This window comes from Oryctolagus cuniculus, chromosome 7 (assembly GCF_964237555.1).
Source record: "Oryctolagus cuniculus chromosome 7, mOryCun1.1, whole genome shotgun sequence".
Taxonomy (NCBI): domain Eukaryota; kingdom Metazoa; phylum Chordata; class Mammalia; order Lagomorpha; family Leporidae; genus Oryctolagus; species Oryctolagus cuniculus.
Genome location: NC_091438.1, coordinates 109,470,966 through 109,490,746, shown reverse-complemented (window position 1 = coordinate 109,490,746; position 19,781 = coordinate 109,470,966). Strand labels below are relative to the sequence as shown.

The 19,781-nt window shown below is 42.4% G+C and overlaps 1 protein-coding gene across 1 annotated transcript in view; it reads right to left on the bottom strand.

The window, feature by feature from the left end:
- Positions 1–962: 962 nt before the first annotated feature.
- LOC138850362 (uncharacterized) overlaps positions 963–19,781 on the bottom strand; it is a 43,777-nt gene continuing 24,958 nt past the window's right edge. Inside the window, exon 5 of the mRNA XM_070076790.1 lies at positions 963–1,128. Coding sequence (XP_069932891.1) covers positions 1,098–1,128 — 31 coding nt within the window. The 3' untranslated portion in view covers positions 963–1,097. The remainder of the gene's footprint in view (positions 1,129–19,781) is intronic.

The window sequence follows — 19,781 nt, the reverse complement described above, 5'->3', positions numbered from 1 at the left end:
GGTAGTGGAATGTTCAATCAGTCTCTCTCGTGGGAAAGTTAGGTCATAACTGTAAGTGTACCAGCAAAATTGAATTAAGCAAAGAGATTTCATTAGTATTTATAGCCAGAAGGCATCTGTAAAAGTACAGGGCAAAGAAGTTATGTGGAAGTCAAAGGAGAAAAAAAAATGGGTTTCTAGTGACAAAGGCGAATCTGAAAGAGATATAAGTGTGTAATGAATACAGGCTATTGAACGCGGCTGCAGAGAGGGAGTTGCAAAGATGTCAAATATTGATTTTCTTGTGTATGCCTTTGGACTGCATATGTAATTGTTTGGATTCGCTGTCTTCATGGTACAACAATATTTGTTGTTGAAGGTTAAAAAGCATGATGTGAAATAAGCTAAAAACTAAGACGCATGTTGGGGAATTGTAATAATCCTCCACTCAGACTCTCATGAAGAGCTTCCTATACTTTCATGCAAAAGAACATTTTTAATGAAGAAAAATGGTATATGTTCTTCAAATAGAACACAAGATCCTTATTATTAGTGAATTGTGTTATTGGAAATTATTTGATTGCCTTTCAACATCGTTTGAAATTGAACTATGTCCTCCACTTCCTTACTTTATTGAGTATTATTAAACTGCATATCTGATTTTGAAAATGCAATTAAACCATACTTTATGTTTTTTAGTTTGATTATAATGAATTCAATTAATACTTTAAAAGAAATGTTTTTCTTAACATTTTCTTTTTCACTACAACACCAAAGAGGAAATTTCTGTGTTTTAAAGTCTTCATAAACATCAACAGTTAATAAAAAATTGGAAATTCAAGTAATCCAATTAATAATCAATCTCATACAGTCACTGGATAAAACACTTTTTCCTGCTGTTTTCACTGGATTATTTTTCCCTTTGAATATTCAAGTCTTAACAAAGAATGTTCATTATCATAATGCTCTTTTGTAAGGAGCAGGCTCCACTCATCTCTCATTTATGTGACTTTATCCTATTACTTATTGGTAATTTGAGTCATATTTGTTAATGTTGCTTTGTCCTCTTTCCTACCCCAAGATATTTAGAGACAACAGCCTTTCTCTCCAGGTGGGTTTTATTGCACTTCAAACCACAATGTCCACGAACTAAAAAAAAAAAAAAAAGAAAGTTTAAACACACATACACAGCAAGAGATGTTTCACGCATTAGCAGGGGGCAGCGGTACAAATAAGAGAACAGGATAATAATACATTTTACCATTATGGAAAAATTTGAGTTGGAAAAACGACAGGAAAGACAACTCTGCAGCACAAACAAGTTACAGATTTTATTTTCAATGTCTCACTTTCAACATTAGCAAATATTTCATAGTACAGCAAAACAGAGGGACAACATTTGGAGTCCGTGTGAAACCCCAGGTATTCGTGTTTGCTTTCTCCAGTGTTTGGGAAGCGTGGTGGACGCTGAGGGGACAATCCCGCATCGCAGCAGCTCCTCTACGAGGTAAATACTTGTCAGGAACCCAGCATAATTCAATTACACTCTTCCTTTCTGAAAAGGTTGCTTGTGGAATATCCATCATGAAGTCATTTCTGTTTCTTAAGAGCTATTAGTGCCTGGCCCCTTGGCTTCATTAAGCCTCTCTTTTTCAATGTATTCTTTTATTTTAGACTGCATCCCACTTCTCAGCCACACAGAGCACATTGCAATCTCTCGGCTCCCCCGGGGAGCCGTCGGCCACGCCCTCCCCCGCCCCCCCTCTGCCCCCCACCCATGACTGACATGCAAGGACAAGGTAGCAACGGAGAAGGAAGGCGGATTTGTTGGCACTAAGTCGGAAACATTTTTTAAACCCTAGAGGTTAAAAGGGAATTTGGCCAAGCCTCTGAGACAGAGTGCTCTATCACTCAGCTGACAGTAGCATTACCATGCCTCCCATTAGGAGGGCATCAGTCTTTGGGCCCGTTAATCTTACCCAATGTTCTGGTGGGGCTAGAGAAGCTAGAAGTTTTGAGAGTCCCCGCTGCCAGACCTCAGTGTTGCCTAAGCAAGCATTAAGAGATTATGGTAATAATAGGTGTGCTTACACCAAATAAAAGGTTTCATTAATCAAGCCATATTGAGATAAACCTGTCACTGGACAGAGACGACCAGAAATCAAATGCTGTGAAAGTTCTGACAGATTGTTAAATAGAAACCCTTTAAAATAGGATTTAATTTACTGTGATATTATAGATATTTATGCATCAATAGGCAAGTGCAGATTGAGTTCAGAGGTCGGCTCTGGTATTTGAAAAATAAAAGCACAGGATGAAACAAAAGGTGACAGTTACCTTTGTCTGGAATTAGGGTTCATTAGGCTAGATGGGAAGGTTTTAACTGAGGTACGTAGGGAACTGGAGCTCGGCTTGGGATGTGCTGGGCAATATTAGGGAACAGGCCAATCCAATTAAGGCACCTTCATCCTGTTAGACTTGTCCACAAATTTCCAAAAGGAAAAAGCCACCAAGGGTCAGCCAGCCACAGAGGGAGGCCCGGCCGGCCCGTGGGCCTCCCTCACAGCACTGCAGTGAGCATATTTCCTTTGTGGCATTAGGGTTAGGAGAGCTGGATCTGAGAGTCAGACCTGAGTTCAAATCACAGCTTCCCTGCTTACTAGCTGTGTGGCCTTTGGCAAACTCTCTTCTTGTGGCTTCATTATCCTGAGAAAACAAAACAACCTCCAGTACCATGTCACGGGGCTGCTGGGTTGACTGACATCCACTCAGTGCAACAAGCACCAGTTTTTATTTCTTCCTTCTCCTTCTCTCTTTGCCTGCCTCTGGATTCTTCCAGGGCTCCCTTCTGTATGGCCTTTGTCCTGGCTTCCTTTCTTCTCTTTCCCTCTTCCTATCCCACAGGAGCCATCCCTGGCACCGGCAGCACCTCCAGGCGTTTGGTGAAGAGCCTGCTGACCTTTGCTTTGTGGGCGGAGTGCAGAACGAAGTTATAACAGGCCTCAGCCACAAAAGACGGGTGGATGTTCCCTCGGCTCTGTACTCTACAGGACTTGCTTGTTCAAACTGACAGAGCCAAGGCTACAGTAGACCCACAGGTGCAATCTCTCCTTAAAGCCAAACCAGCACATTGTCACACAGTTCTTACTAAAGAGCTAGAAGGATGTGTGGCAAATTGCTTCGCAGAATCTCTGCTTAGTAAATGTTTTCAAGACGTCCACACCCCAAATGTTTTCTTCTTAGAGTTTGATGTTACATATTTCTATCTCCTAAGCTGGGTCTCCCAAACTTCTGTACTTCCTGGGTTTTGTTTTGCATTTTAAATGTTTCTGGTTCTTAGCTTCTCTGTCCACTTCTCCTACTTCAAAGAAAAGGGAAGTCATGAACCAAAAAGTATGAAAAAAATCTCAGTGCATGATTGTGGGATGGACTCTCTAGAAAAACAGACAGCACCTCACCAACATGTGAAAGGGGATAGGTAGGCAGGGCACAGGTCCGCAGTGACCATTCCCAGGCCTCTGAAAAGCAGCCAGACTCCAAACATCACAGAGTAGTTGTGTGTCTTTGAGAACATCGTTTGTCTTTCCTGGCCTTCCACCCCGGGCTAGGTGCACCTCTATTGCACTCCACCTATCCCCTGGGAATACCTGTGTCAGAACTTTCCCCATGAGTGGAACTCCATGACCCACCATCACTAACCCAGAAACCATCCGTGAGCAAAGATGTTATTATCCTATTTCTATGTGTTTCCCCTGGCTAGTAGTGGTGTTCTTCGCAAATATTGGTTGAATTGGTTACAAATATTCATATATAGGCCCAAGTTAAATGATCCCTTGAAGCTCCCTCCAAGTGTACTGATGGAATGTAGCATAATGGACCTGTGTAAAGATAAGATGACTCCGGGGCTGGCATTGTGGTGCAGTGGGTTAAGCCACAACCTGCAATGCTAAATTCCCATAGGAGTGACAGTTCAAGTCCTGGCTGCTCCACTTCCAATCCAGCTCCCTGCTAATGTACCTGGGAAAGTAGCAGGGGATGGCCCAAGTCCTTGGGTCCCTACCACCTAAGTGGGAGACCTGGATGAGGCTCCTAGTTCCTGGCTTCAGCATGGCCCACCACCAGCCATTGTGGCCATTTGAGAGGTGAACCAATGGATGTTAGATTCTCTCTATATATATCCCTCTGTAACTCTGCCTTTCAAATAAATAAGTAAATCTTTTTTTTAAAAAAAATAAAAAAGATGACTCAGATCACTTATCATAATTAAATAATATAACAATAGCTCTCAGAAAACCTTAGATAAAAGTTTGCTCAAATTGTAACTCTTCTGAATCTGTGGGTCTCAGTCTCAATTTGCACGTAGTCTTTACTTGAATTTTAATTTTTAAATTTTTTTTTGAGATCCAGAGAAAGAGGAAGAGATAATTAAACAGAGAAAGCTCTTATTTGCTGATTCATTCTGCAAAGGCCTTATACAGGACAGAAGCCAGGAGCTGGGAACTCAAACCAGGTCGCCCATGTGAGTGACAAGAATCCAAGTACTTGAGCTATCGCATGCTGCTTCCCAGGGTGTGCATTAGCAGGAAGTGGAATAAGTAGTGGAGCCATGACTCAAATCCACGTAATGCAATATGGGATGCAGGCGTCTTTAACTGTCATCTTAACCACTAGACCAAACAGCCACCCCATTTACTAGCCTTTTTAGAGAGCTATATTTCAAAGAAAACTGTAAAATGAAAAGAAGTATATTTCAATTCTTAGTTACCACTATTTTATTCAATAAACAAATTATTTAACTTTTCTGTTCTTCAGTTTCCTGGAAATGCTGGGCACAAGCAAAGTATGTATTTCAAAGAGTTAAATCTCATTATAAAATCTGCATTTATTTAGAGTTTTTAAATTGAGAATGTTCAACTTTTGTCTTCCCAATTATTAGTTAGCATTGCTGCATAACAAACTATCTCCAAAATTTAGCAACTTCAAGCAACAAACCTGGGGCAGGCACTGTGGCTCAATGGGTTAAGCCAACACTTGGGGCTTTGGTGTCCCATATCGGCGGGCTGGATTTGAGTCCCAGCTACTCCATGCTTCTAATACAGATTCCTGCTAATGCACCTTGAAGGCAGCATCTGATGGGCCAAATACTTGGGTTCCTGCAACCCATACTGGAGACCCAGATGGAGTTCCAGCCTCTTGGTTTCAGCCTGGCCCAGCCCCAGCTGTTGCCAACATTTACAGAGTAAACCAGCAGATGGAAGATTCATTCTCTCTCTCTCTCTCTCTCTGCCTTTCACATAAAAAAAAAAAAAAAAAAAAAAAAAAAACAAATCTAAAAGAGAAAGCAGCAAGACTTTATTATCTCACACTGTTTCTAGGGTCAGGAGTCTGAGAGTTGCTAAGCCAGGTGGTTCTGACTCTGTCCTTTATAACGGCTCCACGAAGCAATCAGCTACTGCGACCATAACCTGAAAGTTCCACCGAGTGATTGGTCAAAATGAAGCTCAGGACGTGTTTCCAAGATGGTTCACTCCCACAGCTCCGGGCAAAAGGCCACCATTCCTCACAGGCTGCTGGCAGCAGGTCTTAGTTCCTGCTACACAGACCTACCATGGAGCGGAGTGTCCTTATGACCTGCCATCTGGCCTCTCCTAGGCTGAGGAGCCTAAGAGAGCACAAGGCAGAAGCCACAGTGTATTCTGTGAGTGGGCCTCAGAGGTGACCATTATTGCTGCCACATTCCATGGACCGCACAGACCAACCCTGATACAATGTGAGAAGGAACTACACAAGGCCATGGTGACAAGAAAGGAAGGGACCATGGGGACCACATGGGAACCCTGCTGCCACACCAAGACATTTTAAGAGCCCAGGCTGGGCGGTTAGGAAACCAGTCAAGATGACGGTGTCCCATGTTAGAGTGCCTGAGTTTGATACCCAGCTCTGGCTCCTGACTCCAGCTTCCTGCTAATGTAGACCCTAGGGTAGGTAATATCAAGCCCATGGGCCATAAAAGACACACAAAATCATTTGGTCCAGCCCGGCCAAGGCAACCACAGGCAGCACTCAAAATTCAAGAAATCTATAGCAGGCTCAGTTTTAAGTTGACGATTTTGAATGTCCCAAACATCCAAATGGCCCTTGGAAGAGATAAGATTCTCCACCCCTGCTAGGAGACAGTGGTGATGGCTCAAGTAATCAGGTTCCTTCCACTCATATAGGAGACCTGAATTTAATTCCTGGCTCCTGGCTTCAGGCCGGCCCAGTCCTGACTAATGCAGATGTTTGGGGCAAAAATGGGAGTTCTCTGCCTCTCAAATAAAAACATTTAAAATTTGTCTCTAACAATTATGGGGCACTGTGAATAATAGATTAAGCTTCCACCTGCCCCACTGGCATCCCATATGGGCATCTGTTCATGTCCTGCTGCTTCTCTTGCAATCCAGCTTTCTGCTAATGCAACTGGGAAAGTAATGAAAGATGGCCCAAGTACTTGAGCACCTGCACCCACAAGGGAGCGCTGGAAGAAGCTCCTGGCTCCTGGTTCCTGGCTTCAGATTGGCACAGCTCCAGCTGTTGCAACCATCTGAGGAGTGAATCAGTGGATGGAAGACCTTTCTCTCTGTCTCTCCTTTTCTCTGTAACTCTCTCTTCCAAATAAATAAGACCTTTAAAAAAACTGTTTCTAAGAATTAATGTCTACAACAATGGACCAGAGAAGTAATGATAGCTTGATTTTTCAGGCACTGAAGAGCCAGAAATCAAATTATTTCCCAAGAACTGAGATTAAACACTTTGCTGAAGCACCTCAAGTAATAGCTAATCAATTAAATTGAGGGGTTTTTTCAACTCCTTATTCAGATGCAAACTCCTCTGCCCTATAGGTTGTTGTGGGTTTTTTGTTTGTTTGTTTGTTTTTGGTGTTGTTTCATTTTATTTGAAAGGAAGGAAGGGAGATAAATAGAATAGTCATCTATCTGCTGGTTCACTCTTCAAATGCCTGCAACAGCCAGGACTGGGCCTGGCTCAAGCCAGAAGCCTGGAATCCCATCCAGGTCTCCCAAGTAGGTAGTACAGACCAAGTACTTGAGCTGCTGTCTTCAAGAATGTGAATTAGCAGAAAGCTGGATTCAAAGTGGTGGGTCTGGGACTCAAACCAGACACTCTGATGTCCAAAGCAGGCATCCCAAAAAGCAGGAAATGCCTGCCACTATCACATGGATTTTATGTCTGGAACTCTTTGATGTATTACTTAGCCTCCAAATTCATCCCAAAAAGAAATCCCCTTCCCCCTGTCTTACCTTTACTGCCAGCACATGGGGTTAGGAAGGAATTCTATTTCTCCTAAGCAGTAACCAACACCATCAACCAAGATAGAAAATAAACCCACCCCTATGGATACAGGCACTGACAACTCAGCCCAGATTTTCAGTAGACTGCACTTAGCTTTAATGTAACTGTTTTTTTTTTTTTTTCAACATTTTAGCTGCTCGCACCCAGACCTTATGAAACTAGATTCTTTTTTTTTAAACTTTTATTTAATGAATACAAATTTCCAAAGTACAGAATATGGATTACAATGGCTTCCCCCCCATAACGTCCCTCCCACCCGCAACCCTCCCCTTTCCCACTCCCTCTCCCCTTCCATTCACATCAAGATTCATTTTCGTTTCTCTTTATATACAGAAGATAGGTTTAGCATACATTAAGTAAATATTTCAACAGTTTGCTCCCACACAGAAACATAAAGTAAAAAATACTGTTTGAGTACTAGTCATAGCATTACATCTCAATGTACAGCACACTAAGGACAAAGATCCTACATGAGGAGTAAGTGCACAGTGACTCCTGTTGTTGACTTAACAAATTGACACTCTTGTTTATGGCCTCAGTAATCAACCTAGGCTCTTGCCATGAGCTGCCAAGGCTATGGAAGCCCCCTGAGTTCACTGACTCTGATAATTTTTAGACAAGGCCATGGTCAAAGTGGACGTTCTCTCCTCCCTTCAGAGAAAGGTACCTCCTTTGATGACCCACTCTTTCCACTGGGATCTCACTCGCAGAGATCTTTCATTTAGGTGTTTTTTTTTTTCCCCCTCAGAGTCTCTTGGCTTTCCATGCCTGAAATACTCTCATGGGCTTTTCAGCCAGATCCGCATGCCTTTAGGGCTGATTCTGAGGCCAGAGTGCTGTTTAGGACATCTGCCATTCTATGAGTCTGCTGTGTATCTCGCTTCCCATGTTGGATCATTCTCTCCCTTTTTTATTCTATCAGCTAGTATTTGCAGACACTATTCTTGTCTATGTGATCCCTTTGCTTCTTAGTCCTATCATTATGATCAATTGTGAACAGAAATTGATCACTGGGACTAGTGAGATGGCATTGGTACATGCCACCTTGATGGGATTGAACTGGAATCCCCTGGTATGTTTCTAACTCTACCGTTTGAGGTAAGTCAGCTTGAGCATGTCCCGAATTGCACATCTCTTCCCTTTCTTATTCCCACTCTTATATTTAACAGCGATCACTTTTCAGTTAAGTTTCAGCACTTAAGAAGAATTGTGTATATTGATTACAGTATTCAACCAAAAGTATTAAGTAGAACAAACAAAAAAAATATTAAGAGGGATAACATATTAAGTTGCTCATCAACAGTCAGGGTGAGGGCTGATAAAGGGTTGATAACCAGAATCCACAAAGAAATTAAGAAACTCCACAACATCAAAACAAACTACCCACTTAAGAGATGGGCCAAGGACCTCAATAGACATTTTACAAAAGAGCAAATCCAAATGGCCAACAGACACATGAAAAAATGTTCAAGATCACTAGCAATCAGGGAAATGCAAATCAAAACCACAATGAGGTTTCACCTCACCCCAGTTAGAATGGCTCACATTCAGAAATCTACCAACAACAGATGCTGGAGAGGATGTGGGGAAAAAGGGACACTAACCCACTGTTGGTGAGAATGCAAATTGGTTAAGCCACTATGGAAGTCAGTTTGGAGATTCCTCAGAAACCTGAATATAACCCTACCATTCAACCCAGCCATCCCACTCCTTGGAATTTACCCAAAGGAAATTAAATTGGCAAACAAACAAGCTGTCTGCACATTAGTGTTTATTGCAGCTCAATTCACAATAGATAAGACCTGGAACCAACCCAAATGCCCATCAACAGTAGACTGGATAAAGAAATTATGGGACATGTACTCTATAGAATACTATACAGCAGTCAAAAACAACGAAACCCGGTCATTTGCAACAAGATGGAGGGATTTGGAAAACATCATGCTGAGTGAATTAAGCCAGTCCCAAAGGGACAAATATCATATGTTCTCCCTGATCAGTGACAACTAACTGAGCACCAAAGGGGAAACTTGTTGAAATGAAATGGACACTATGAGAAACAGTGACTTGATCAGCTCTTGTCCTAACGGTTGATGTACAATGTAATACTTTATCCATTTTAGTATTTTTTTTTGTTCTAGTACCATTGGTTGAACTCTGTAATCAACACACAATTATTCTTAGGTGTTTAAATTTTAACTGAAAAGTGATCCCTGTTAGGAATTTGGAAAACATTATGCTGAGTGAAATAAGCCAGTCCCAAAGGGACAAATACCACTTGTTCTCCTTGATAGGTGACAACTAACTGAGCACGAAAAAGGAAACCTGTTAAATTGAAATGAACACTATGAGAAACGGTGACTAGATTCTTTTTCTTTTTAATTTATTTATTTATTTTTTGACAGGCAGAGTTAAACAGTGAGAGAGAGAGAGAGAGAGAGACAGAGAGAAAGGTCTTCCTTTTTCTGTTGGTTCACCCCCAAAGTGGCCACTGCGGCCAGCGCGTTGCGGCCGGTGTGCTGCACCGATCTGAAGCCAGGAGCCAGGTGCTTCTTCCTGGTCTCCCATGGGGTACAGGGACCAAGGACCTGGAGCATCCTCCACTGCCTTCCCGGGCCACAGCAGAGAGCTGGACTGGAAGAGGAGCAACAAGGACAGAACTGGTGCCTCAACTGGGACTAGAACTCGGGGTGCCGGCGCCGCAGGCGGAGGATTAGCCTAGTGAGCCACGGCGCTGGCCCGAAACTAGATTCTTTGATTCTCAGATGAAGAGTGTAAGAATCTGAATATATGTGACTCTCACAAAGCAATATCTATCAAAAGGTAATTACTCCTATCTCTGCTTGCTGTATCCTGCCTAGTGAAAAGGGAAACTGGGAATTGAGATGTGGGTTCCATCCCGGCTCCATCATTAATTTCCTGTGTGATCTCTAACAAGTCACCTGACATCTCTGATCTTCAACTTAAAAGATCCAGGGTTGGATCAGAAGAACTCTTCTGGGTCTGAGATAATATGTACAATTTGATTATTCTGTGATTTCAGGTGACACAGCTTACTTATCCTTATCTACTTTCCCTTGTAACTCATTGCACTAATTTTTTCACTACACTGTGTCAGCAAGCAGTAGGAAAATGGCCACAGCTGAATTTACACTAGTCCTTCTCCACTCCTTGCCTCCACAGCCCACCAAATAACTTCAGAAAAGACTGCATGCTCACTGTGGGAAGCTTGACAGAAATGAAAATTCTCAGCCTGTAAGGTGATCAGTGGAACCAAATTGGAGATAAATTTAGGAAAATTAATATAAAAACTGATTTTCTTAAAAAAAATTTTTTTTGACAGGCAGAGTTAGATAGTAAGAGAGAATGACAGAGAGAAAGGTCTTCCTTCCGTTGGTTCACCCCCAAATGGCCGCTACGGCGGGTGCGCTGCACCGATCCGAAGCCAGGAGCCAGGTGCTTCCTCCTGGTCTCCCATGTGGGTGCAGGGCCTGTTATATCTTAATGTTAGCCGTCGCAAAGCACACCGGACACCGGAGTAAGGGAAAGGGTTTATTGGGGAACAACCTACAGACCGGAGTGAAGGGGCGGCGAAGGAAAAAGAGAATATAAGAGAGAAACAGAGAGGAGAGGAGCTAGCAAGGAGAGAAGATAGAGCAGAGAAGAGGAGAGAGGAGAGCAGAGCCAAGAGACCAGAGGAGGAGGCTAGAGAGAGGAACAGAGAGAGAGCAGGAGAGAAGGACGGAGAGAGCAGGGAGCAGAGCTGAGAGAGAGCAGGAGAGAAGGGCCAAGAGAGAGGGGGCAAGAGCTGAGAGAGAGCAGGAGAGAAGGGCCAAGAGAGAGCACGTGTTCAGGAACAGGCCCTTTTAAAACTTTGCCTGAGGGCAGGCAGGGAAGCAGGAGCAGCCAATCCCATTAGGATGGAGGTGGAGCTTGGCTCAGGTAGCTGGGCCATTTGGCCACCTGGCTACAACTGCGCCAGTTTCCTAACAGGGCCCAAGCACTTGGGCCATCCTCCACTGCACTCCCTGGCCACAGCAGAGAGCTGGACTGGAAGAGGAGCAACCGGGACAGAATCCGGCGCCCCAATTCTAACAAAAAATGATTGCTTGTAGACATAGACAGGAAATTCTTTCCCAGCAAAGAATTCACTCCTCACCAAGTTTGGCAGCGTGATGAAAGACAGGGGAGAAGGTCTCCCTGGCAGCAGGGGAAACAATACGTTCCTCATCCGGCAACCAGTTTTCCTCTGAGGAGGTACAGACACGGCCACACCAGGCCGAAAGTTATGGACATCCCTGAATTCCCACGGGAAAAAGTGCAGGCCACAGAAAGGACTTTCATGCATTGGGTCTAGATGAGTTCAAAGAATGAGGGACATCCTGTAGCAACTTCCTGACAAAGAGAGAAGGGGAGAGAAGTAAGAATGCACAGGAAGGAAAGGTAAGGGAGAGAAAGAAAATGGCAGAAAAGCACAAAAAAACATGGGGGGGGGGGCACAAATTGCCCAGGACTGGAAAGCCACAAGAGAACTCCGGGCGTCTTGTATAGTGAGCTAGTGAGCTGCCCCAACCACCAGCCACCGTGCCTGGTAGAGAGTAGGTGTCCAGTAAATGTTGGAGGAATCAAGGAGTGAGAATAAACGACCAACACAAACAAAGGAATTTGGAAAAAATTCAGGATATTTGTTCTCTTCCAACTATGCAGTAACTCCAGCCCTAACTCTCACAACAAAATAAGAGATAGGGGAGCTAGGTGAGAGGAGAGAGATAGAAGACTTTCTTTGGCTGTAGAAACCATATGCTCATGTGGTCATTGATGTTGGTTCTTAGCGCTCTACCAGTATTTCAAGAGTAAAATAAAGCCGGCGCCCTGGCTCACTAGGCTAATCCTCTACCTTGTGGCGCCGGCACACGGGGTTCTAGTCCCGGTTGGGGTGCCGGATTCTGTCCCGGTTGCCCCTCTTCCAGGCCAGCTCTCTGCTGTGGCCAGGGAGTGCAGTGGAGGATGGCCCAAGTACTTGGGCCCTGCACCCCATGGGAGACCAGGAGAAGCACCTGGCTCCTGCCATCGGATCAGCGTGGTGCGTCGGCCGCAGCGCACCAGCTGCGGCGGCCATTGGAGGGTGAACCAACGGCAAAAGGAAGACCTTTCTCTCTCTCACTGTCCACTCTGCCTGTCAAAAAATTGAAAAAAAAAAAAAAGAGTAAAATAAAATTGTCAGGAAAAAGCAACTGAGCTAAACAAAAGGACGGTTGATATTTTCTAGGACTTTCATGCTTCTGTAGAGTGATTTACTCGCAAATTTGGCTCTTTTGGTTAAATACTGGCACACAATCAAACCGCACTGGAGTTGAAAAGCTCAGCTGATTCTTTTTCCATGGATTGTTTTAGACCTTGGTCTAGCACAGTGTCCCTTTAGGACTGCCCAGACTGCCCCAGTAATTGCTCGGTGCCCACAGTTGTTGCAACTTTGACACAAGAATGAGTACAGTTTCAGATGAGCTTTCATCTCACCCAGAAATGAAGACATGGCAAAAGTGAGAACACACACACACACACACACACAGAAGCAAGTACCTGTTACAGGGTGGAAAGAAAAAAAGAGCATCCATTATAGTATTGCATAAAGACTCAGATTTAAAATACTATCTGTGGGGTGGGTATGGTGGCCCAGAGGGTTAAACCCCTCCTACTTGGGATGGCTGCATCCCATATCAGAGCACCTGGTTTGACTCCTGACTCCTCTGCACCCTGGGAGACAGCAAATGAGGGTTCAAGTGCCTGAGCTATTGTCACCCACATCGGGGCCCTTGATGGAGTTCCTGGCTCTTGGCTTCGACCTGCCCAGTCCTGACTGTTGTGGGCATTTGGGGGGTGAACCAGCAGATGAAAGATTTCTCCATCCCTCTCTCTCTCCTGACACTCTTTCAAATAAATAAATAAATTTTTTGAAAAGAAAATAAATTTAAAAATCTATTTCAAAAATAAAATACTATCATTTTCTTCTCTCTTCTAAGAACATGAAAAAAATCACTTTTTTATTTTATTCTTTTTAATTAAAGACTTATTTATTTATTTGAGTGGCAGAGTTACAGACAGAAAGAGGGAGAGACAGAGAGAAAGGTCTTCTATCTGCTGGTTCACTCCCTAAATGGCCACAATGGCCAGGGTGGGGCCAAGACAAAGCCAAGAGCCAGGAGCTTCTTCTGGGTCTCTGACAGAGGTACAGGGACCCAAACTCTTGGTCCATCTTCTGCCACTTTCCCAGGCTGGATTGGAAGAGGAGCAGCACCCTTATGGGATGCCAGTGTCACAGGGGGAAGCTTAACTTACTATGCCACAGTGCCGGCCCCAAGAAAACTTTTTAAATTTGTTTAAATTAATTCTATTCCTCAGTGGAAATAAACCAGATAGTCTGTTAATAATCCATGGAATATTTTTGTAAGTTTGTAGATTGAAGTAAGTAATTATGTTAGAGAAAAGATTGAGAGATTTTTTTCATAGTAAAATAAATTTCCATTTACATATAAGTATTAGATTTCAAAACTTTTTTTTTAACAGCTGGTGCCATGGCTCACTAGGCTAATCCTCTACCTGTGGCACTGGCACCCCGGGTTCTAGTCCCAGTTGGGGCGCTGGGTACTAGTCCCGGTTGCTCCTCTTCCAGTCCAGCTCTCTGCTGTGGCCCAGGAGGGCAGCGGACTCTCACTGTCTAACTCTTCCTGGCAAAAAAAAAAAAAAAAAAAAAACTTTTTTACCAAAATAAACTTATCTTTTAAGTGCTGTTTTCTACAAACTTTTTTAAATATCCTTGTATTTTTATGTCACCTTCAAATTTGGTTGTGTTTAATAGAAAAACTGTAAATATGTTGATATAGTAAGTTATAAATTTAAGGAATTGAATTGAAATTTATCAGTATAATAAAAATGTATATATTTCAACTGAATCAGGCATCAAATATTTATAAGTATCATTCTATGCCCACCCACATATGAAGTAGAGTAGGGTAAAAGTGAGATGAAATATTGAAGGAAATAAAACACAAAGCAGTATATACTCAATTAATGTTTTGTGTGCTCACATTTTATCAAAAACGGAGCCAACTTTAGATTAGCCAACATTATAAGAGAAGGCCAAAACATTAATTTTAAAATGCATTTTAGTAGTCTTTCAAATTTAAGTTCTTCTCTAGAGTTTCCTAACCAGCATTAGTTAGTGATTACAGTAACTAACATTTATGGATTATTTATGTATTGGACACTAACCTAAGTACTTTGTATACATTACCTCACTTAATCCTAGAAACTCTAGGAGGTAAATAAATTATCCCCTCCCTTGTTACTGGAAGAGATGAGATTTCTGCCAATATAATGACCTAAGATAACAACAACAACAAAAACCCACAAATTGTCCACTACAAAGACCTAGAAATAAAACAAACAATATTTTAGAGAAGGGAAAGAATATTTTAGAGAAGGGAAAGAAGGAAGGAAGGAAGGGTAAAAAAAAAATCCATCCATCCATCCATCCTAGGTGCCAAAAATGAAGAAGCTGGGGCTGGCGCTCAGTGAAGTGGGTTAAAGCCCGGGCCTGCAGTTGTTGGCATCCTATATGGGTGCCGGTTCAAGTCCTGGCTGCTCCACTTCTGATCCAGCTCTCTGCTATGGCCTGGGAAAGCAGTAGAAGATGGCCCATGTTCTTGGGCCTCTGCACCCAAAAGAAACTCCTGGCTTCTGGCTTGGTATCTGCTCAGCTCTGGCCATTGTGGCCATTTGGGGAGTGAACCAGCAGATGGAAGACCTCTCTCTCTCTGGCTCTACCTCTCTCTGTAACTCTGTCTTTCAAATAAATAAAATAAATCTTAAAAAAAAAAAAAGTATTACCATTAGTTTTAAATAAGAAGAAGCTGCTGACACACAGCTAGAGTGTAGCCTCAGTTGCCTTGCAGGAGCACTGGTTGCAGTCAACTAAACACTTGGGTTTTAATACTTAGATAGGAAAAAAAAAACTGAATTTTGGGGTGTGCATAAGGACCTGAGACTCCTCGAATAAAGATAACACCCTTAACTGGCTGCTTCTTCCTTAGAAAGAGTGAGCCAGGAAGATTACTTTATCAGGAGAAGGCAGCAGAGCCTTTAGACTCTTCTGGGATCCAAGTTGCAAGCAAAAAATAATCTCCACAATGCAAACTCTGAGACCAGTATCTCCTGTAAACTTGGGGTTAAAATTAATGTGCTTTGTGTGATTTAGGAGGTCTGCACCTGAGAAGTGAAGCTAACAGCTGATCTATGATTTCCCTGAAGCAAACACAGCTTAACTAGGCCAGGATACATTCTCAAAGTGAAAAGGCCCCCATAACAATCAGCACACAATGAGACACAAGAAGCAATAATCCATGACGAGCAAGAGTCTGCATCCTCGAACCTGAGACAAACATTAACATTCCTAAAAATATTGGGGAAAGCCGAAAGCTATTAAAAATGAGGCACTGTGAAAAGGAATAAGTTAAAGACGAAAGGGAGACAAGCACTTGGCATAGCACTTAACATGCCACTTGGGATGCCTGCATCCTATCAAAGTGCCTGGGTTTCAGTCCTGGCTCTCCCAGTTCCAGCTTCCTGCTAATGCGTACTTGAGAGGCAGCAGATGATGGCTCAAATGGTTGGGTCCCTGCCACCCACATGGGAGACCTGGATTGAGTTTTTAGCTCCTGGCTTCTACCTGGCCTATTCTCAGCTGTTGTAGATATTTGAGAAATGAACAGGAAGATAGGAGACTGACTCTCTCTCTGTCTCTTTTCCCCTCTTCCCCTCTTCACTCTCCCCCCCCCCTTTAAAAAAAAAAAAAAGAGAGAGAGACCCACGTTATGGCCTAGTGGATTAAGCCACCATTGGCAATTCTGGCATCCCTTTTGGGGCACTGGTTCAATTTCCAGCTGCTCCACTTCCAATCCAGCTCCCTGCTAATGCACCTGGTAAAGCAGCTGAAAATGGCACAAGTGACTAGGGCCCTGCACCCATGTGGGAAACCTGGAAGAAGCTTCTGGCTCCTGGCCTTGGTCTGGTCCAGCTCTAGCTGATGCGGATCTCTCTCTCTCTCTCTCTCTCTCTCTCTCTCTTTCTCTCTTTCTCTCTCTCTCTCTCTGTGTCTAACTCTGCCTTTCAAATAAAATAGATAAATATTTTTAAAAGATAAAAATTTTAAAAAGTATTTTTTGTGTTTAAAAAAAGAAGGAAAACATTTAGCACTTTCAGAAATGAAAAATCAAACTCTTAAAAGTTGAAACTCAAAGAATGAATCAGAAATGTTAAACTTAGCTTAAAAAAAAGAAAGAGAGAGGTCTTCCATCCACTGCTTCACTCCTCAGATGGCCGCAACGGCCGGAACTGTGTTGATCTGAAGCCAGGAGCCAGGAGTTTCTTCTAGGTCTCCCACGTGGGTGCAGGGGCCCAAGGACTTGGGCCATCTTCTACTGCTTTCCCAGGCCATAGCAGAGAACTGGATCTGAAGAGGAGCAGCTGGGACTAGAACCGGCACCCATATGGGATGCCAGCACTTCAGGCTAGGGCTTTAACCTGGTGTGCCACAGCGCTGGCCCCAAAATAATGAATTTTATGGTATGTGAGCTACATCTCAATTCTCAAAATAAATTCTTAAAATTTTCCAGAACAAATGAATTCAAGTCACAAGGAGTCTCAAAGAGGACAAACTGAAGACATAATTATTAGCACAGTTTAAGAACAAAGGTAAATAGGGGCATATTCCAATTATCCAGAGAGAAAACACAGATTACCCACTAAAGAACACTACTTAACGTGAAAACAGACTTCTCATTAGTAGTTACTAGCTAAAAGATAATACAAGGTCTTCAAAAACTGAAGGGAAAATATTTGTGAACACAGAATCCTACAGTCAGCTAAGCAATGCTCTAAAAACAAGAACCAAAGATATTTTTACTGGACAAAGACTGAGAGCATTTATTTCAAATAAATCCATATTTTTAAATATATTAATATCACAGAAAGAAAATCAAATCCAAAATTTTGGATGGAATTCACAGAAAGAATAATTAACAAAGATATTAGTGATTGTATAACACAAAACAGGAATTGATTATCTGAAACAAAATATGGTATCTAAAATAAGTCAGTCCCAAAAGGACAAATACCATATGTTCTCCCTGATCTGTGATAACTAATAGAGCATCTAAAAGGTAATCTATAGGGGCTGGTGCTGTGGCCTAGCAGGTAGGGCCACCACTTGCAGTGCTAGCATCCCATATGGGTGCCTGTTCGACTCCCGGCTGCTCCATTTTCAATCCAGTCCTCTGCTATGGCCTGGGAAAGCAGTAGAGGGCCCCGTACCTGCCTGGGAGATTGGAAGAAGCTCCTGGCTCCTGGCTCCAGATCAGCTCAGCTCCAACCATTGCGGCCAATTGACTGGTAAACCAGTGGATGGAAAACCTCTCTCTGCCTCTCCTTCTCTCTGTGTGTAACTCTTTCAAATAAATAAATCTTTTAAAATTGGCCGCGGCGGCCATTGGAGGGTGAACCAACAGCAAAAGGAAGACCTTTCTCTCTGTCTATCTCTCTCTCACTGTCCACTCTGCCCGTCAAAAAAAAAAAAAAAAAAAAAAATCTTTAAAATCTGTAGAAGTGAAATTGACACTTTGACACTTTGAGATGCAATGACTTTGAGCAGACCTTGTCTGGACTGTTGGGGAACAGTTTTTTTTTTTTTTTTAAATACTATTGTTGAACTCTTTACTTATATAGATTAATCATGTGTATAAAGTTAATTGAAAATGGATCATAGTAAAAAATAACAATGGGAATAGGAGAGGGAGGAGGAGGAAGGGTAGGAGTGTGGGTGGGAGAGTGGATATAGTTGGGAGACTCACTATGTTCCTATGAAATGCATAAAGTTTGTATTCTTTAAATAAAAGATTTCTGGGAAAAAATATGGTATCTAATTTACAAAGTGGAACAAACATACATGATAATAATAACATATGAAATTGGAGGGAATGGCTGAAATTAAAGTTTTCTAGGGTCCTTTTATTATTTGAAGGAAGTAAGAAATATTTATTAATATTATTTATTAATATTCATGTTGTCTATGTTAAATGTGCTTGTAACTATATAAGGGTATGTTAGAATAAGGAGGAAAATCAACCAACTAAAATCAACCCAAAACCCATGTAGATATTAAAATTCTTAGATAAAGGCACTGAAACAGTAATAATGCAGTTCATATATTCAAAAGCCTATAGGTAATATTAAATATGTTTAGGTATAGAAGGAATGTACCTCAAAATTATACAGGCCACAGCTAACATCAAAACTAGTAGTGAAAAGGTGAAAGCATCTCTTCAAGATCAGAAATAAGACAAAGAGGCCAATTCCTGCCACTTGCCATTCAATACAGTGCTAGAATTCCCAGCCAATAGTCTGTCCTTTAAATAAATAAACAATAAATCTTAAAAAAAAAGTTTCTGGGACCTACACTGCAATGCAGATTAAGCCACCTTTTGGGATGCTGGCATTCCATATCAAAATGTCAGTTCAAGTCTCCACTACTGTTTTATGATCCTGCTTCCTGTTAATGTGCCTGGGAAAGCAGTGGATAATGGCTCGAGAACTGGGGCCCCTGCACCCATATAAGAGACCCGGATGAATTTCAAGGCTTCTAGCCTTGGGCTGACCCAGCCCCAGATGTTGAAGCCATTTGGGGAAGTGAGATGAGGATGGAAGATCCCGCTCTCTCTCACTCTGCCTTTCAAATAGGTAAAGTAAAAATTTTTTTATCTGTTTCACACAGAAATGGGATCAACAGAATGAAGACAGAATGAAAGGAATAAAGGGAATGGGAGAAATCATTTGCAAACCATGCATCTATCAGGTAGGTGTCACTATGAAAAACATAAAGAACACAATAACAAGAAAACAATGCAATTTAAAAATGGGCATGGGAAAAACAAACTGATGGGTACTAGGCTGTTGCTAACTAGGAATAAAATGGTGTTTTGCCACAACAGTGCTTTGTTAAGCCGCCTCTGGCAACTCTGGCCTCTTTTATGGGATCCAGGTTGAGTCCCTGAAAATCCGTTTCTGATCCAGCTTGCTGCTAACGTGCCTGAGAAGGCAGCAGAAGATGGCCCAAGTTCTTGGGTTTTTGTACCCATGTGGGAGACTGAGAAGAAGCTCCTGGTTCCTGGCTTCAGCCTGGTGTCAGAATCTTTCCCAACAGAATTCTCCTTGCACCTATGCTCAACTGATGAAACTTCTTTGCAGGCCTCAGCATTGTAAAAAAGAACAGTATTTCGAATTAGATATTCAGCACCAACTCTATCACCTACTTAACTGTGTGTGTAACCTTAAATAAAACACTGGGCAGCCCTAAGCCTTCATTATAAAATGGACTGATAGGACCCAGAGTGTGGTGCAGC